General features: G+C 32.6%; 1 protein-coding gene across 1 annotated transcript in view; it reads right to left on the bottom strand.

The window, feature by feature from the left end:
• The window catches only part of LOC137620459 (myelin transcription factor 1-like), a 131,823-nt gene that overhangs the window by 49,254 nt on the left and 60,069 nt on the right, over window positions 1–22,500 (bottom strand). Inside the window, 3 exon segments of the mRNA XM_068350617.1 lie at window positions 4,238–4,242; window positions 4,608–6,562; window positions 20,243–20,310. Of these exon segments, the coding sequence (XP_068206718.1) occupies window positions 4,238–4,242; window positions 4,608–6,562; window positions 20,243–20,310 (2,028 nt within the window).

Below are 22,500 nucleotides of genomic sequence, written 5' to 3'. Positions count from 1 at the left end.
TTTTACTAAACTCCCCTTTTCTCTCAATGTCTATCCTCTCTCTTGTGTCAAATTTTCTTTAAACCCCTTTTCTCTCAATGTCTATTCTCTCCCTTGTCTAAAATTTTCTTTAAACTTACTCTTTCTCTCAATGTCTATCCTCTCTCTTGTCTCAAATTTACTTTAAACCCCTTTTCTCTCAATGTCTATCCTCTCTCTAATGTCTCAACTTTTTACTAACCTCACTCTTTCTCTCAATGTCTATCCTCTCTCTTGTCTAAAATTTTCTTTACACTCACTCATTCTCTCAATGTCTATTCTCTCTCATGTCTCAAATTTGCTTTAAACTCCCCTTTTCTCTCAATGTCTATTCTCTCTCTTGTCTCAAATTTTCTTTAAACTCACTCTTTCTCTCAATGTCTGTTCTCTCTATTGTCTGAAATTTTTACTAAACTCACTCTTTTTCTCAATGTCTATCCTCACTCTTGTATTAAATTTTCTTTAAATCCCTTTTCTCTCAATGTCTATCCTCTCTCTATTGTCTCAACTTTTTACTAACCTCACTCTTTCTCTCAATGTCTATCCTCTCTCGTCTAAAATTTTCTTTAAACTCACTCATTCTCTCAATGTCTATTCTCTCTCATGTCTCAAATTTGCTTTAAACTCCCCTTTTCTCTCAATGTCTATTCTCTCTCTTGTCTCAAATTTTCTTTAAACTCAATGTTTCTCTCAATGTCTATCCTCTCTCTTGTCTGAAATGTTTTTCCAACTCATTCTTTCTCTCAATGTCTATCCTCTTTCTTGTCTGAAATGTTTTTCAAACTCATTCTTTCTCTCAATGTCTATCCTCTCTCTTGTCTCAAAATTCTTTAAACCCCTTTTCTCTCAATGTCTATTCTCTCTCTTGTCTCAACAACAAAAGTGAGTTTTCTCATCTACACCACGTCTCTTATCTCATGAAAATTCTTCACCACTTCCAAATTTCTGCTCCAGCTTCCCCCTCCCCCCTTTTCCTTTTGTGTCCATTCCCATTCCCCTAGACAGCACCCCCTCCCTCAAACACACCCCAACCCCCAAGGGGGGGGGGGGGGGAAGACCCTCTGCGTCTTCCCCTTACAGCCGCATTCCTGAACCCACAAAAATGTTGCATTGTCGTCAACTGGGGACGAATCTAAAGGGCGATCATTTTTGGACACTGTAATTAAAGTAAGAAGTGGAAACGATACTAAGCTGCTCGGCCCTCCTTCTATCCTTCCACCCCCCTCCCCCACCCCTTCCCCCTCCCCCAATATCCCTCCGACACCTCTTTCCCTCCACCCAGGATCCAGTTCTTCTCCGGATCCTGCCTCCACCTCAAGATGGTTTCACTTATTTGCGGTCATTCTCACTGGTTTTCGTTCGGCGAGTTTCAAAGGTGACCATTTTCGATTGAATTTAGATATGGAAGTACTGCTTAAGGATACGACTAATTCTTTGTATATATAAAATTATTCAGATTGCTTTTCTCGCTCTATAAAATACGATTGATAACATAAGTGAATTATGATAATATGCGTATGTACACTGAACATACGTACATCGTTGGCATTATTTAATAGACGTGAATAGAACATTTCAGATTCATGATGTGCTTTTTAATCGTACCACGACTAAATATAGAAATTAATCTACGAATATTCAAAAGTATTAATTAAAGTATTAAAAGACATCCTAGCCATGACTGACAACGGCCTCAAAGATATCTCTCGTCTTGAAGACCCAATCATTCTGGGTTAAACACGAATTCCAGTGAAGGCCTGGAATTTTTTTTTCTCTCTCTTCCTCTAAGTCCCTCTCCGGGCCACTGCTTCCAGTGTTAATTCCCAGTTGCAAATTCTGCAACGGAATTAGCAATGGAAATCAGATGCAAATTCCTAAGAATATTCATACGATTCCAAGGGCATCGGAGACAGAGGTGTTGATTTTTACAAGCTGCGTGAGGAGGAAGAGGAAGAGGAGGAGGCTCTTCTTACTCTTATAGAGTTTATAAGAAAACAAGGGTGTACAAGCAATGACCTTCTCGTATCTATATTTCAATATTCTTTTTTTTTGTGCTGTAAATGTATATGGGGATATATAGCAAGATCAATCATCTGCTCTCAGATATGACATACATACTTACATACACAAACAAGTACAAACATATACAATTTACATGAACACACAAATATGTATACACACACACACACATATATATATATATATATATATATATATATATAAACATTATATATATATATATATATATATATATATATATATACACATTATATATATATATATATATATATATATATATATATATATATACATATATATATATGTGTGTGTCTTACTTATAAATGTAATCGAACAGTTTAATAGGTTTCTTCAAAAAAGACCGTAAAAGAAACAAAGAAAATATAAATAAATCACTATATTTGTACCAATACTCATTGGCAAAAGTGTATTGGTCGAAATATAGTGATTTAGTTATATTTCCTTCATTTCTTTTATGGGACTTTTTGAAGAAACATACATACATACATACACACACACACACACACACACACACACACACACACATATATATATATATATATATATATATATATATATATATCAAAATGTCTCTCTAACGGGAGGGTGGGGGTGGCTCCAAAGAGGAACGTAAGTCACTACCGCATTCATCCCTTTACTGCTCAATCGTGGGTGAACACCCTCTGCAGTAAAACTTCTACATCAGCTCATTAGCAGCTAGTCGTGCTCCCCTACAAACATTGCGCCATTCAACCACATGGGCTTCATTACATCCTACATCTTCTACACATGACCTATCAACATCAATATATTTCGATCTATACTTTTACATATATATTTAAATACATACACACGCACATACATATTCAAATAATCTTCCTAATCGGGTAGTTGAATCAGTAGGACTTCAAAAGTTCAAAGATGGAGCAAATGTTTTCATGTTGACCAGGCTGACACGAGTCTTTTTATAGTTTATATATGACATATCTGTTTTTGGCATTGTTAATAGTTCATATAGGACATATCTGTTTTTGGCATTGTTAATAGTTCATATAGGACATATCTGTTTTTGACGTTGTTAATAGTTTATATAGGACATATCTGTTTTGCCGTTGTTACTTTTTTAGAATGATTTATTGTTAATTTATTCTCATCATCTATTATTTCCTTATTTCCTTTCCTCACTGAGCTATTTTTCCCTATTGGAGCCCTTGGGCTTATAGCAGCTTGCTTTTTCAACTAGGGTTGTAGCTTGGCTAGTAATAATAATAATAATAATAATAATGATAATAATAATAATAATATATTTTAATACCTTAATATCTGGATTCACTCTTATACCTCGGGATCAGAGACCCAAGGGGGAATCAACTCAAAGATAATAGCTTCTGGCCGGCCGGGAAATCGAACAACGTTCCAGGAAACTGGTATGACAGTGACATACCACTTAGCCACATACATGAATAAATAATCCAAGTTAAAAACGTGACATAAACTATAGTCCATTTCTTTTAACGAGGCATATTTGCACCGACTCACAACGGTGCCCTTTTAGCTCTGAAAAGTTTCCTGATCGCTAATTGGTTAGAATTATCTCGTCCAACCAATCAGCGATCAGGAAACTTTTCCGAGCTAAAAGGGCACCGCTGCGAGTCGGTGCAAATCTGCCTCGCTAAAGGAAATGGACTATAGCGGAGCTACATCAATTTCTGCGGTTATGGAAATGAAAACTACTTGGAAAAATCAGTTTCAAAAACTTGTTAGCTGAAGATAATGAAATAGCATCGTTGTACAAGCTCCTCTTGAAAATTTCCTCAAAGAACTATTTTAATCCGCTCTTTCAAAACATAATTAACGTAATCTTTCTGTTTGCTTACAGGAAATCATATTTTCCTTTAGAAAAGTATAATTAAAATTAGTTTACATCATCAAATTCAATGGTGAAATATCTCAAGAAAATGAACTGGTTTCCAATAAAAAAGCCTCAAATCATCATTGTAAAACGAAAAGTGGAGATAACTGACCAAAAAAAAAAAAAAAAAAAAAAAAAAAAAAAAAAAAAAAAAAAAAAATAAATAAAAAAAAAATCTATCGAAAAATTAATAATTTTAATCATAATGTGTACACAAAATGTCTTACCGTATTTTTAATTCTTATCCAGTTGGCGTTGCAGATATTGTGTAATACTCATTTTTTCCACAGAATCTTGAAGAACATTGTGCAATCGGAGAATCAAATTAAATAAGATTTTTTTATACACCAGATCGAGGAACTAATAAAATCTAGATGGACATACACGGGCGACTGGGTTAACATGCTTTTAGAGGGATATTGAGGATAATTGGGTTGTTTACAAGTGGATCAACTCAAAAAAAAGGTTGTAAAGCAAAAATGTAACGCCAGAACGAAATACAATATAAAAACTAATAATGAAAAAATTAAGCTTGTGATGAATCTTTTGTTCTACGAAATACCCGGAAAAGCAAAGAAGGATCAGCCACGATGAATATGATGAAGAGAAAAAGGGGGTGGGGGGTTTGGTTGAGGAATGGGGGTTAGGGGGAACCTACCCTGTTCAGGAACTGGGGGAACTAAAGGCCTGAAACCACGCCCTTCCACCACGCCCCTTGGACTAACAGTGACCAACCGACTCTCACCCAAGCCAAGTGATGGTATGATCTGTTGCGCAGCCTCTACGGCCGAGGCGGAGGACTTGGCGGCTGCAATTGCTACTCTTGCAGGTTGACTCGGATGCGAAGAGGAAGAGGAGCAAGAGGAAGAGGAGGAAGAAGAGGAGGAGCTGGATTGATGGGCGGGTTCAGGAGAGATGATCTTAACCACGTAGGGCGACTGGGGCGTCGAGGAAGACTTGAGTTGGAGCAGACAGGCTGCGGCGTTTTGGTCGTCCAGGCTCAAGGGAGCTGGCTTCGGACTTTTCGACTCCTTTTTGGCCTTGTAGGACGAGAAGTCCAGTTTCCGCAGGTCGCTCTTGCTGGGCTTCTCTTCGTCGTCCTTAGGACCAGCAGGTTCCGATTTAGGTTTTCTGCGCAGGGAGAGGTCCAATTCGCGCAGTTCGCTCTCGTCTTCCACGATGCGCATCTCGTTACTGGTGTCGTCGTCGTCGTCGTCATCGTCATCTGCGAAACAATCGTTGGAGCCAACTGTCTTATTGGCGTCGTCGCTCAATTCGGACCCTTCATCGCTCGACTGGTTTCTAGTTTCATTTCGTGGTTTCGACAAATCTTGGGGCCCTTCATCGTCATCGTCCTCGTCATCTTCATCAGCCGAGTCTTCGTCATCCTCGTTATCACGATCATCGTCATCTTCATCATCATCATCGTCATCATCATCATCATCATCCTCTTCATCGTCATCCGAATGCGACTCGTCAAGTCGCCCCGAGGGGCCCTCGGACGTCGGCGCCCTCGGGATGTTTGTCTTCTGATGGACTGCGGAGGAGTCACTCGAGTCGCTGGAAGTTTCGGGATTGCGTTTGTCGGGTCCTTCCGAATCCTTCTGATTCTTCAAGAGCTCTTGAGCCGCCATGAGGTTCTGGAAAGGCGACGGCTTCAATTTATGGGTCAGGAGACTGCGCGATTGGGTGCTGACGGCAGTTTGCGAACTGCTGCCCATCTTACCTGTTCGGGCCTCGATCCACCTGGACAGAATGGTATCCCTGGGATACTGTGGCACCTCTGAGAGATCCTTCCCTTGCTTCTCCGTTTCTCTCTTGACCTTCGTCAGTGAAGAAGGAGAAGGTTGATCTTTCAGATGGGATTCGCTTAGACTAGTTGGCACCATAGTAGTTTTTGTGGAAGGTAGAGAGGACTTCTTGCCCGCATGGCTGGGCGTCGCATCCCTACGATCCTTTTTTAGGATTATGGATGGAGTGATTGCATCCTTGCTTTCGCCTTCTTCTTCTTCATGGCCCCCTTCCCCTTTGAGATCTTTCCCGTGGGACTTTGTGCGAGGATCGGCTTGTTTATCTTTGAGTTTGTCCGGCGGTTCTCGAGCCGGGGCTACCACTCTCTGGACGGTCGGGCTGGAAGGGTTGGTAATATTGCTTTTAATGTTCTTAACTTTCTCCTCCTTGGCGGAACTACTCGCTATGTGTTTTTGGCTCTTTTTGTGTGTTTTCTCTCGTCTGCCTTTCGTCCCCTTGGTCGGCAAGCCACTGGGGCGATCGACTTTCCTAGAGGTACTCTGACCCGTATCGATAGTCTTTTGTACGTGAGATGTCTTTTTGCTCGACTGGCTAGTGGCGGCGTTGTTGTTAGTTTTACTCGTGACGTCAGCGGTTCGTCTAGTGACCCTCGAAGTATTCCGACTGTTATCACTTTCCCCTTGTTCATCTCCCTCTTCCTCCTCCTCCCTCTCCCTCGCTTCCCCTCCCCGCTCCTCCACCTGCTTCCTCTCACTCCCCTCCCTCTTTCTGGGACGCCCCCTACCGCTCCCTTTCCCTGCCATCCCTGTCTTTCCAGCATTCAGCTTTCTCTCCATTCCCGATGTCATGACGGCATTCGATCTGCAAAGAGATATAAAATCATCTCGTCTCAATCAACGCTTCATTTCTTTTTTTAATTTTGTTTGTTTGTTAATTAATGCGATTTTGCAACAAAACGAACCCAAACTGTTTCCGGCAATATGCGTCCCAACAAATTTTGCTTTTGGATAAGCATGGAATAAAAAACATGTTTTTTTTTTTTTTTTTTTTTTTTTTTTTTTTTTTTTTTTTTTTTTTTTTTTTTTTTTTTTTGTTATCATCTGGCAAGCAACGTTGAAAGCGAACAGCAACATTTTAAATTTTTTTTTAACAATTGCTGCACTTTGTAAAAATAAAGAAAAAAACGAAATGCGCCATATCAGCATTTTTTAATCTTTTGAAATCTGTGAAGATTTAATAGTTGTTGCACTTTGTAAAATAAAAAAAAAATAAAAAATGAAATGTGCCATATCAGCAATTTTTGATTTTTTAAAATCTTTCATGATTTGATTATTTTGCACTTTGTAAAATAAAAATAAAATAAAAAAACACGAAATGCGCCACATCAGCATTTAATTAATCTTTTAAAATCTTTTTATATAATTCACAATCAGAGGATGTCTCAATTCTTGGGTCACTTTGTCACTGACCGGTTCACATCAGGAACCATCTTCTAGTCCATTCAACGGCTCGGATCGGGAAGTGAGAGAACTGAATCACTGTATACACCGTCATCAATAAATGCACTGTTATCACACGCAATAATACCACATATGTAATACCATCACACTGTTTTATTTTTTAGCACATAGAGAAACGAAGGTCATATACGCAGAGCTGCCACTGATCAGCCACACGCCTGGGAGATCTGGGAGGTCTCTATGGCTCCTACGGGACATTGTCCACAATAGAGTCACTCTGCACAATGGAGTTTCTCTACACAAGAGTTTCTCTGTACAATAGAGTCCCTCTGCACAGTAGTCTCTGCAGAACAGAGTTCCTTTGCACAACGGAGATTCTCTGCACAGTAGAGTCCCTCTGCACAGTAGTCTCTGCAGAACAGAGTTCCTCAGCACAATAGAGATTCTCTGCACAGTAGAGTCTCTGTGCACAATAGAGATTCTCTGCACAATAGAATCTCTCTGTACAATAGAGTCTCTCTGCGCAATAAAGTTTCTCTGTTAAATAGAGTCTCTCTCTGCACAAAAGAGTTTCTCTGCACAATAGAATCCCTCTGTACAATAGAGTATCTCTCTGCACAATAGAGTTTCTCTGCGCAATAGAATCTCTCTGTACAATAGAGTCTCTCTCAGCACAATAGAGTTTCTCTGCACAATAGAATCTCTCTGTACAATAGAGTCTCTCTCTGTACAAGAGTCTCTCTGTACAACAGAATCTCTCTGTACAATAGAGTCTCTCTGTACAATAAAGTCTCTCTGCACAATAGAGTTTACACAATTGAGTCTTTCTCTGCACAATATAGCTTCTCTGATCTACACATAGCTTTCTATTGCTTTAACAGACACTCAAATCATATCTCTCCTGGCCTCAGAACACAGAAAAGATGTCAAAATTTTATTTGCATTAGTTAAAAATCTATGGGAGAAAAAATTTACTATGCTAAGGAGAAAAATATAATGAAAAAAAAAATTAACTGAAGCAGATATATATACATGAGACAAATTGAATATACCTTGATCTTTTGTGTTAATAAAATAAAAATATATATATATTTACATGAAAATGTTTTAAATTGACATTTCAGATACATATATGTTTCAGTACTTGTGCTGAAATCAGTTTATGTCAAATGAACTAAAAAAACTTCAGATTATATACATTTCTATTGTATACTCTAAAGAGAACTGTTTTCTATTCCAAATAAAATGATATCTGCTCTATAAAAGATGATCTCTGCTCTATAAAAGATGATATCTGCTCTATAAAAAATATAAATATCTATGTCGTACTAGAAATTTAAGTGCAATCTATGAAACTAGAAAAAAATATTCAAAAACTTTTTTTTTGAAAAAAATATGATGGTAGCTTCAAAATACTACAAAAAAAGGTCTTAATAATGATGAAATATTTTCTAGAGAAAACAAAATTTTTTTTTTTCATATATAGAATTGTTGAAAATATCTAATGGTAGCTTCATAAAAAAAAAAGAAAAAAAAAAGAAAAAAAAAAGAAAAAAAGAGCTATTAATGATGATGAAATATTTTTCAAAGAAAACAAAATTATTTTTTTTTATAAATACACATCGATAACTACATCCATAAATATTTATAAAGGCTTCCCTGGTATTCCCCCCCCCCCAAAAAAAAAAAAGAAAATACAACAACACTAGAACCTGTTCTGTCGAAATACAGAATCGTTTTAAATCAGAATGAGTAAAATTATTAATAAACAAGTAATATAAATGGGGGTATACTGATAGACCAAATACTCGCACAAGATTTCAACTATTTCGACGTCACAGACTCTTTTGAGATGATTATTATTCAACATATTTCTTAAGTCAACAGAATAAGAGTTGAATCGCTCTTATTGGTAAATACAATTTCACTAAAGGCAATAAAATTATATATATATATATACATATATATATATATATATATATATATATATATATATATATATATATATATAAATATATATACATATATATGCATATATATATATGTATATATATAATGGGCTTATATACATGTACATGTATATATATATATATATATATATATATATATATATATATATATATATATATATATAGATAGATAGATATATATATATAGATATATATATACATAGATTTATATATATATATAATATAATATATATATATATATATATATATATATATATATATATATATATATATATATATATATATATACATATATATCTATATATGCATATATACAGTATATATGCATATATATACATATATATATATATACATATATATATATATATATATATATATATATATATATATATATATATATATATATATATATACAGTATATATAGTGCGCCGACAGTGTGCCGTTGACTCAAGAAACCAGCTGAGGCGAGTAAATGGCGCTGGCCTATTTGGAAAAACAAAGGCTCCCAGTAAAACATCAAAACCACACATTACGAACGATGAATAAAGAAAGAAAATAAATAAAAGAAGGGAACGGAAGATGAGAGGTCGAAAGAATATATAATTAAAAAAAAAATGCAGAAAGTTATTAATCAAGAGTTCAAGAATAATATTTTCCACACTGCGCACGCGCAGTTAATTTCATGCAACGAAGAACATTCTTAGGAATAAAATGGCTTTATCAAAGATACAAGTTTCTCGTTCAATGTTTTTTTCCCACATTTCGCATTTCATGAAATTTATGATTATAATCCGTTGCCTTTTGTGAAATCTATTGAAACCGATATCGTTTCATGAAATGTTGAACAAGAGGAAATCAGATTTCCCACATTTCGTGAAATTTATGATCATAATCCCCTGCCTTTCGTGAAATCTATAAAACCTCTGTCGTTTCATGAAATGTTGAACAAGAGGAAATTAGATTTCCCACATTTCGTGAAATCTATTGAGACCGATGGCATTTCATGAAATGTTGAACAAGAGGAAATCAGATTTCCCACATTTCGTGAAATTTAGGATTATTATCACCTGCCTTTCGTGAAATCTATTGAAACCGATGTCGTTTCATGAAATGTTGAATAAGAGGAAATCAGATTTCCCACATTTCATGAAATCTAAGATTATAGTAACCTGTCTTTCGTGAAATCTATGAAACCGATGTTATTTCATGAAATGTTGAACAAGAGAAAATCAGATTTCCCACATTTCGTGAAATTTATTATTACAATCCCCTGCCATTCGTGAAATCTATGAAACTACTGTCGTTTCATGAAATGTTGAACAAGAGAAAATCAGATTTCCCACATTTCGTGAAATTTATTATTACAATCCCCTGCCATTCGTGAAATCTATGAAACTACTGTCGTTTCATGAAATGTTGAACAAGAGAAAATCAGATTTCCCACATTTCGTGAAATTTATTATTACAATCCCCTGCTTTCGTGAAATCTATTGAAACCGCTGTCGTTTCATGAAATGTTGAACAAGAGGAAATCAGATTTCCCACATTTCGTGAAATCCATTGAAACAACTCCAGTCTCATGAAATGTTAAACAAGATGAAATCAAACGAGAGACGTATCTTTGGTAAGCCTTCGTATGATTGATTGATTGATTGATAGAAAACCAATCAATCAATCAATCAAATGTACACTTAATATTTACTTCAACATCTACGACAACAATCATAAAATAAGTGAATAGAACAATCATGCAATAAACTAAGGCGCATGCTTGAATTCAAGCGCTTTTGCAAGCAAACGTGTATTAATAATAGACTATTTTGGTAGAGTTATTATTCGTAACTTAAAACGTCAAGCTAATCTATGGGTGATGCATGAAAACCGCTTTCGAAAGGGTGCAATCGTGGCTTAATTAACCTAGGTGAATAATGTATTACTACTGGTGTGTGTATATATATATATATATATATATATATATATATATATATATATATATATATATATATATATATATATATATATATATATAATATATGTATATATATATATATATATATATAAATATATATACATACATACATGCATATATATATATATATATAGATATATATATATATATACATTTATATATATAAATATATATATATATATATATATATATATATATATATATATATATATATATATATATATATATTCATACACATAAATACACACACACCTATATATATATATATATATATATATATATATATATATATATATATATATATATATATATATATATACATGCGTGTGTGTGTGTCAGTGTGTGCGAACGCACGCACATCTGAGGAATATTCAGTGGTAGTTGCAGAGATGAAAATCATTTTTCCCCCAGAGCAGGAATACAAAGAAGAGAACAATGATGGAAAAAGGGGAGGTGGGGAGGACGAGAAAGAGGGGTTTGATAATGACCGCCCACTTCGTAAATAGTATGGGTCCACCTATAATGCAGTCGGTTTTTAGGGCAGTTTTGTTGGGGATTGGAGGGGGGGAGTATGAGCCTTGGGGAGGGCGAACTTCATGGCAAATTTGGTGGCGAGATGGGGGATAGAACGTGGATAATTTCAGGCAACCTTTTGAGTGTTTAGAGAGAAGAATGATAGCGGGGCTTTTGAGAGTCAAAATGTAGGCGGGGCCTAATACGAGGGAAGGGGGGGGAGGTGGGCGGAGCTTGCCGAGCAAGAGTGGGAGGAGCCTATTGCACTCTGACGTCGTTGCCAGCTATAGAGGTGGAGAGGGAGCTAGGGCGAGAGAGAGGGAGAGAAAGAAGGAAAGTCGCCGTGCGCAACAGCCCTCCCACCTACAGAGGATGCTTTTGACTCCAGCCAAGCGAGGCATAATATGCACTAGAGGCATTGAAAGGCAGGCCGCCATCTTTCTCTAATAAATCATGGCTTCTGAAGTGGAGGGGAGGGGGGGGGGAGGGGGGAAGCTCCGGGTTGTGTAGGGGACTGAAGAAAAGACCTCCGAAGGCAAAGACGTCGATATTGTATCCCAGGCAACCAAGACCTGTGGTCCCTCCCCGGGGGTTCTGCGACCAACCAACTTGCGGGGAATACAATATGTGCAAGCCAATGACACAACGTTATTCTCGGGCGCTTTTTTTATTCTCTCATGCAATTGAGTGAGCTGAGTTGGCGGGGGGGAGACGAATGCACCAAGCCCCGGGTTTAGCGTAGCATAAATTGTAATATTGCGGGAATAAAGGTAAATGCAAATGGTGTAGGGGGAACGCTATAACACAGAGAGAGAGAGAGAGAGAGAGAGAGAGAGAGAGAGAGAGAGAGAGAGAGAGAGAGAGAGAGAGAGAGAGAGAGGTTATTTCACTAATAACAACTCGAAAGTTTATTGCTGGAACAACGCGATCATCAATGGGAAAAGGGGGGCCGAGCCATAACTAGTGAAAGGAAGGAAGTCGACGAGAGATGGCTGCTTTTGCAACACACTTACACACATACACACACTTACACACAATGGATTTTACACACAACTATGATTAAGACAATCGGTCCGTTCCCTTTAAATCTCCGTAAAAAGAAGGAAGAGTAGCTAGTGGTTCTCAAACAAAGGTGCAGATCCTTGCAAGCAATTCTCTTGCATAGAAATTCATTTGAAATTTTTCATTCAAAGGGAGATATTAAATAATTTTTTTATTGAAGAATGAATAACTGCAATATCATTATATTTCATCTTTCAGTTATTGCAACATTGCTACTGATATGTCTGCAGCTGGATCGTATTAATATTCTGATTTGGATAACATTATTATTCTGATTTGGATAACACTAACATTCCGATTTGGATAACATTAATATTTTGATTTGGATAATATTATTTCGATTTCGATAACATTATTATTCTGATTTGGATATTATTCCAATTTGGATAACATTAATTTTCTGATTTGGATATTTTTCTGATTTGGATATTATTCTGATTTCGATAACATTAATTTTCTGATTTGGATATTATTCTGATTTCGATAACATTAATTTTCTGATTTGGATATTATTCTGATTTCGATAATATTATTATTCTGATTTCGATAATACTAACATTCCGATTTGGATAACATTATTATTCTGATTTCGATAATATTATTCCGATTTGGATAACATTATTATTCTGATTTGGATGATATTATTCCGATTTCGATAACATTATTATTCTGATTTGGATAATATCAATATTCTGATTTGAATAACATTATTATTCTGATTTGGATAACATTTATAATTCGATTAACTATGAAGAGAATCTCGCTTATGGCATGCATATTTTTCCGCAATTTCTCCTTGAAATGATGAAAACTACTTTAATATATATATATATATATATATATATATATATATATATATATATATATATATATATATACACATACGTGTATATATATATATATATATATATATATATATATATATATATATATATATATATATATATATATATATAAACCGTAATCATTTTCATAACATATCATAAACCATCTTGACTATTATTGGTGTTTCGTCTATTTTTCTATTTTCCCCAGAAACCTCTTCAACTTTTTTTAATGGCAACAGTGACACAAACACTAACAAAGATATGCGTATGTGAATAAAGCATAACGAAATGAAACAATGAGATAGGAAACAAACAAAATTATGATAATAATCATTCTTTTCACGAGTATCTGAATAAAGGAAGAGAACAAAATTTAACAGCGATATATATATATATATATATATATATATATATATATATATATATATGTATATATATATATATATATATATATATATATATATATATATATATATATATATATATATATATATATATGTGAACGCTAATATGCTAATAATAATTATTTCCACGAGTTTCTGAATAAAGGAAGAAAACGAAATTTAACAGCGATATGTGAAAAAAAAGAAAAAAAAAAACCCGAAATATGATAATAATAATTTCCACGAGTTTCTGAATAAAGTAACAAAAATAAAATTTTTCAGCCATAAGTAAAAAAAAAAAAAAAAAAAAACGGAAATATGATAATAATTATTTCCAAGAGTATCTGAATAAAGCAGGAGAATAAAACGAAAAAACAATAGAATAAAAAAAGAAAGAAAAAAAATAAAATATAATAACCGTCATTATTCACACAAATTACGAACACACAACATCCATAATCAGACACGAATTACAAATAAGAATTCATAAACCACTAGAGTATTATCCGTAACAGCTGGAGTGTATAAAGACTATCCGTACATACAGCTAATGGCAAAAGGCAAATACATCGAGTAATGAGAAGAGACTATAAAGCTTCATATTTTATGTTAGTTTCAGAATCATAATGAATCAAATTTATCTAGGAATTTTAGTGAATATTTTACCGCAAAATTAATGTAGATTTTCATGGAAGATAGTTTTTATGAATCTGGAATCCTATATATCTGGAATATAATTTTATGAATCTGGAATCTTGTAAACTGGAAGATAGTTTTCTAATTCTGGAATTTTGTATATCGAGTATAATTTTTATGAATCTGGAATTTGTATATCAGGAAGATAGTTTTTATGAATCTGGAATTTATATATCAGGAAGATAGTTTTTATGCATCTGGAATTTGTATATCAGGAATATAATTTGCATGAATCTGGAATTTTGTATATCAGGAATATAATTTTTATGAATCTGGAATTTTGTATTTCTCATCTTACATTATGGAAATTGACTTGTATGAAATTCCCTTGTATACTATTTGCATAAATGGTATATCTACCCGAAACTTTACTGAATTTATTCATGAATGAAGTAAGATGTATGGGAAAATGTATAATAAGATTCTGACTCTAGGCCACAAATGATATAGAATCAAGAGAAATATCTACATGAATCAGAAATTTTCTTGACCTAAATCAATACGAATGAACAAAAATTATCAGGAAAATAATCTTTATGATCTAAAATTATCAGGAAAATGATCTTTATGATCTAAAATTATCAGGAAAATAATCTTTATGATCTAAAATTATCAGGAAAATAATCTTTATGATCTAAAATTATCAGGAAAATAATCTTTATGATCTAAAATTATCAGGAAAATAATCTTTATGATCTAAAATTATCAGGAAAATAATCATTATGATCTAAAATTATCAGGAAAATAATCTTTATGATCTAAAATTATCAGGAAAATAATCTTTATGATCTAAAATTATCAGGAAAATAATCTTTATGATCTAAAATTATCAGGAAAATAATCTTTATGAATCTTTGATATAATAAATAACAAAATGTAACATTCTACTTGAGGATTATCAAAAGAGGGGTGGGGTGAATTATTGAATTTGAAAATGATTGGTAAGAGGCAATATGATTTCATGAAATGAAATCACCAGGAATTAACGAAATCATGATATCCTCTACTTCAGATTTCTCAGAATTTCGCCCTGTGCTAAAGAAACCAGTTTGGATGAATATGAAAATCATTAGCGATTAATTTTTTTTTTGTAATATTTAAATAACAAATAACAAATGTTAAATGTTCCACTACGTTTGAATATCGCAAAAATATAAATGCCAATGATAATATGAAGAAACGACGACTAATTTGATGAGCGAAAGATCATGAAACGACATAAAATCGAAGACTTAAGGAAGAGGAAAGAATGAAAATGTTGACAAATGAAAAACATTCAGGCAAAACATTGATAATAAAAGGAATAATTAACAATTCCTCCAGCCAGACACGAAAGCGGAAAAACGAAAAAATGGTCAAATTCCAACAGCAATGATAAAGTACAGCAAAAAGAATAAAAGTAAAAACACTTAACACAAACATAGGAGTGCATACGATTAGAATGACGTCATACCGCTGAAAAGCTAAAATGTTTTTTTTTTTGGGGGGGGGGCAGGGGTGGGGGGGGGGGCGGAGTTTATGTCCTTTTCCGGTTGTTCTTGCAGATATTACGATAAACATTTCAGAGCAATTGCAATCATTATTGCTTGCAAAATAACGATGGAATAATTCTAGACTTATTTTATGTTAGCTTCGGGAAATATCTTGAGTTAGAGTTCTCTTGCTTGAGGGGAAACTCAGGCTCACTATTCAACAGGGGATATTTTAACCCTGTTGGAGCCCTTGGGTTTATAGCATTCTGCTTTTCCAGCTAGGGTTGTAGCTTGCCTACTCTGTTAAAAATTTTCTGTAAAAACGGTAAAAATCCTGGAATAAATGTAGCCAGGCATTTACCGTTTTAAAAACGGATACATTGACGTTAAGGAGTGATATTACAGTCACTAACCCGTAAAAGATAATAACAAAGTAGGGTAAAAATTACAGTCGTCTGTATTTTACTGAAATACGGCTGATAACAGTATATTTTTATGGAGAATTTCCGATTAACATGACGGTATTTTAAGTGTAGTAATAATAATATAATACTTCTATCGTAATAATATTTAGAAAGTATCAATTCACTCATAAATATAGAATATCAGAGTAATATTTCTGGTTATTAATTAATGAAAAAAATGTCATTAGTGACGTTAAGGTATTTAACATGCGCAAGAAATAGGAATCAATTACTTTATGTTCTGTGATTGTTGTTATAATGACATTACTTTACACTGGGTAGATTTGGTACCGTCATAATTCAGCCCTCAATGAAAGTGGTACCAGCATAATTTGCCCCAAAATAGAAATGACACCAATTTTATTATTATTATTATTATTATTATTATTATTATTATTATTATTATTATTATTATTATTATTAATGTTATGATTATTATTATTATTATTACTATTACTATTATTATTATTATTATAATTATAATTATTATTATCATTATTATTATTATTAGCTAAGCTACAACCATAGTTGGAAAAACAAGATGCTATTAGCCCGAGGGCTCCAACAGGGAAAAATAGCCCGATGAGGAAAGGATATAAGTTAATAAATAAACGATATAAGAAGTAATGAACAATTAAAATGAAATATCTAAGAACATTAACAACATTAAAAGAGATATTTCATATGTAAACTATAAAAAGACTTTACCCTGAGAAAAAGAGCCAACCAAAATTATTTTCACAAACATTCAATTATTAGTTGTATAATACAATACGCAAACAAGTGAGAGACTGACGCGGTATGTTTTCTTAATACATTAATAAATTTGTAAAAACAAACTTAGTAATTAATAATAATAAGAATACGCTTAATATTCTCCTGTTATTATTTCAACTACCGTTAAAAGTAATAAGGTTAATCAGTCTCTTGATAATATAAAAAAATAAACTAATTCAATGTTGTTAATGATCTTGAAATATTTCATTTTCTTTGTTATTACTTCTCTTGTAGTTTATTTATCTCTTTGTTTTCTTTCCTCACTGGGCTACATTTCCCTGTTGGAGCCCTTGGGCTTATAGCATCATGCTTTTCCAACTAGGGTTATAGCTTAAGTAATAATAATAATAATAATAATAATAATAATAATAATAATAATAATAATAATAATAATAATAATAATAATAATAAGAATGTAAATACTAAGCATTGCGCATCTGATACCTAGTAATAATGATAATAATAATAATAACAATAATAATAATAATAATAATAATAATAATAATAATAATAATAATAATAATACTTAGCATTACGCATCTGATTTGATTACGCATATCCCCTTTGCGTCACCGAAAACGTATTAAGCAATTCATTACTGTATATAAAACTTCGTATTATTCAACTCGCGTCGCTAACTTGACAACGAGGAAACAGCTGGGCGAGAACAACCAGAAATGGACGAATCAATTATTCGACGATATTGAGAAATTTAAAACACCGCTAAATGCCATGACTCGATATACGCAGCGTTCATTCCTATGACTATCGTGAGACCCAACATTTGATTATTATTATTATTATTATTATTAAAAAAAAAAAAAAGTCTTCAAGTTAGTTCTGACTAAGAAACGTTTGTCAATCATTTAGAAGTTAATTGTTAAGGCTCACTAGAATAGCAAGACTTGCTAATATAAACGTTAACGATCATATAATAATAATAATAATAATAATAATAATAATAATAATAATGATAATAATAATGATAAAAATAAAGATAATATTAATGATAATAAAATTAATAATAATACAAATTTTAATAATAATAATAATGATAATAATAATTATAATAATAATAAAAATAATAATAATAATAATAATAAAAATGATAAAATAATGATAATAATAATGATAATACAAATAATAATAATAAAAATGATAATAATGATAACAATAATAATTATAATGAAAATAATAATAATAATAATAATAATAATAATAATAATAATAATAATAATAATAATAATAACAGCAGACGCTAGATCCTAGCCTTGCACCAAAGCATTATACTTTTTATTAAGTTGTAGAGCATTCTTTGCATGTAAATAATTACTTCTTCAATCCGTTTTTTATATGAATACAATTTATGAAAAGTAAAAGAGATTATATTAACTTGTATCAAATGTGGGTCTCGTGACTGAATTATAGAAGTTAGTAACATAACGTTTGTAGAGAAGGAAAGACGGGGTTTGAAACAAACGTTTCTGTTATGGGTTAGTTAATAATGCCAAAATGCATAACAGAGAACTGTTATGTATTTTGGCATTATTCTATAAGTGAACGGGCTTTCTTTCATAAGAATTGTTTTCATTCTTCATAATAATAGTAATAAATATATATCTTTAAAAATGATAATATCAAGCATAAAAGTCACTAGTTGTTTGAAATATATATATATATATATATATATATATATATATATATATATATATATATATATATATATATATATATTTATATTTATATATATTTACATTTATATATAATGTATATATATACATATATATATATATGTATATATATATATGCATATACATATATATATATATATATATATATATATATAAATATATATAAATATATATATATAAATATAATATGTATATATTAATATGCATATATATATATATATATATATATATATATATATATATATATATATATATATTATAAATTTCAAACAAGACCGACTTTTGTGTTTGATATCATTTTTAAAGATATATTTTATTACTATCATTATGAAGAACGAAAACAATTTTTATGAAACAAAGTCCTGTGAAGGATACAACTTAATTATTTCTGAGATCATTGTACTTAGAGTAATATCTAAAATTATATTAAAAGCAGCAGCTTATATGAAGCCTATATATGTATTTTTCGTTAAAGGCAAACTTTAAAATATAATAGTTTTATACAGGCGTTCTTGATTTTATAACGAACCAAGACAGTAACAAATTAATAATGGCATTAAATACGTTTTTTATTTGTTTATCTGTATTGATCTCAATTGAGTATATAAAAGAATTCTTTCCTAGCTCTACGAACGAAGGCTATTTCAAATGGAACGTTTTGAGCATAAATCTAATTATATAGTATCACGCACAAAATTAGTTCTCATTATATATATATATATATATATATATATATATATATATATATATAAGATATATTTTGCACATTTAGACGTGTTTTTCGTGGCTAAATGGTATCGTTACTGTGATACAAGTTTTCTGGACCAGCGTTCGATTCCTGGCCGGTCAAAAGCTATTGTCTCCGAGTGGTTTCGCCTTTGGGCTCTTATCCCGAGGTCGATAAGAGAATCCAGACATTAATGCATTAATATATATATATATATATATATATATATATATATATATATATATATATATATTACACTTCTCCTAATATCTGGATTCTCTCTACCTCGGGATCAGAGACCCAAGGGGGAATCAACTCAAAAGATATTAACTTCTGGTCGGCCGAGGAATCGAACCTAGGCTCAAGAAACTGATGTTCCATTGACTTAGCAACTCGGCCATCAAATCAAAGGCGATTTAGCGGGCATGTTACTGAAACCAGGACGGGTGGGGATTTTTTTTTTTTTTTTTTTTGGACAATTCAGGTGTATGACGTCATTCTAAAAATTGTTTAAGTTAAAGATACGTACCTCTGGCGCGGGGAGGGAGGGGGGTCCACCAGGGAAGGGGGCCGAGGAATGGGTCCAGTGCCAGGTGTCTGTCGAAAGAATGGACGAATTAGAACACGAAAAATGATTTAACACCTCAAATGATTTTTCAGAATCATCCAAGTGTTTTTTTCTTCTATGCAGAAAGTCATTAACTCAGACGTGAAACAACAAACGCCTTTGGCTTTTAACTGTCAGTTTTCTATAACTCTCTGAGCAATTGCTATCTTCAGGCCTGGGGTACTCAAGGGCCCTATATTGGCCGTTTCATCAGTTAATATACTATAAAAAATGTGGTAGATATTATTGCTATGTTAAAAGTTATTAATAGACTTTTTTCTATAACTCTCTGATCCATTGCTATCTTCTGGCCTGGGCTACTCAAGGGCCCTATAGGTTGGCCATGTAATCAGTTAATACACTATAAAAAATGTGGTAAATAATATTGCTATGTTAAAAGTTATTTCTAGACTTTTTCCATTAAGTGGCTAATGCATTGCTATCTTCAGGCCTGGGCTACTCAAGGGCCCTAGGTTGGCCGTTTCTTCAGTTAATACACTATAAAAAATTGTGGTAGATATTATTGCTATGTTAAAAGTTATTTCTAGACTTTTTCTATTAAGTGGCTAATGCATTTCTAACTTCTGGCCTGGGCTACTCAAGGGCCCTAGGTTAGCCGTTTCATCAGTTAATACACTATAAAAAAAATTGTGGTAGATATAATTGCTATGTTAAAAGTTATTACTAAACTTTTTCCATTCAGAGGCTAATGCATTTCTACCTTCAGGCCTGGGCTACTCAAGGGTCCTATATTAGCCGTTTCATCAGTTAATACACTATAAAAAATGTGGTAGATATTATTGCAATGTTGAAAGTTATTAATAGACTTTTTCTATTAAGTGGCTAATGCATTTCTAACTTCTGGCCTGGGCTACTCAAGGGTCCTATATTAGCCGTTTCATCAGTTAATACACTATAAAAAATGTGGCAGATATCATTGTTATGTTAAAAGTTATTAATAGACTTTTTCTATTAAGAGGCCAATGCATTACTACCTTCAAACCTGGGCTACTCAAGGGCCCTATGTTGGCCGTTTCATCAGTTAATACACTATAAAAAATGTGGTAGATATTATTAATATGTTAAAAGTTATTAATAGACTTTTTCTATTAAGAGGCTAATGCATTGCTACCTTCAGGTCTGGGCTACTCAAGGGGCCTATGTTGTCAATTTCATCAGTTAATACACTATAAAAATGTGGTAGATATTATTGCTATGTTAAAAGTTATTAATAAACTTTTTCTATTAAGTGGCTAATGCATTTCTACCTTCAGGCCTGGGTTACTCAAGGGTCCTATGTTGGCCGTTTCATCAGTTAATACACTTTAAAAAATGTGGTAGATAATATTGCTATGTTAAAAGTTACTAATAGACTTTTTCTATTAAGAGGCAAATGCATTGCTACCTTCAGGCCTGGGCTACTTAAGGGCTCTATAATGCCCATTTCATAAACCAATACACTAAAAAAAAAAATTGTGGTAGATAAAATTGGTGCAGTAAAAATTATCATTTGATTTGGCATGTCAAATGCACACTGGCGTTTAATGCTATCACGTAGAGTTTAATGAACAAATTCTTATCTAATAGACATAAGGGAAAATTACCTTATCACTAAATATCAAGCGACAGTTGCATGAGACGCATAACGAATAACATTACGGGATAAATAATGTCTCATAACAAAACAAGGTGTTTTTTACCTACTGTATCATTGAAGTTGACCTGTAAACAAAACCGCTTCAAGGAAATATGTGTAAATATGATATGTGAAATTTAATGATAATTAGTTCATTAATCAATTGGAAGGGTTAATCAAATGGGGAATAATACACTTAAAAAAACAGTCATTTTAATCGGAAATTCTCCGTAAAAATATACTGCTCTCAGCCGTATTTCAGCGAAATACAGGTGACCGTAATTTTACCTTACTCTGTTATTATTTTTTACGGGTTGGTGACCGTAATATCACTCCTTAATGTCAGTATATCCGTTTTTAAGACGGTAAAAATCCTGGAATAAATGTTGCCGGGCATTTACCGTTTTATAATGTACATTTTCAACAGTGTATTAAATGCAAATAACATTTGCTTGGACACATAATTATATATATAATTATATATATATATATTTATATATATATATATATATATATATATATATATAATATATAATATATATGT

The sequence above is a fragment of the Palaemon carinicauda genome, chromosome 27, assembly GCF_036898095.1.
Source record: "Palaemon carinicauda isolate YSFRI2023 chromosome 27, ASM3689809v2, whole genome shotgun sequence".
Lineage (NCBI taxonomy): Eukaryota > Metazoa > Arthropoda > Malacostraca > Decapoda > Palaemonidae > Palaemon > Palaemon carinicauda.
The sequence above is the reverse complement of the archived record's forward strand: the minus strand, read 5'-3'. Positions and strand labels throughout refer to the sequence as shown.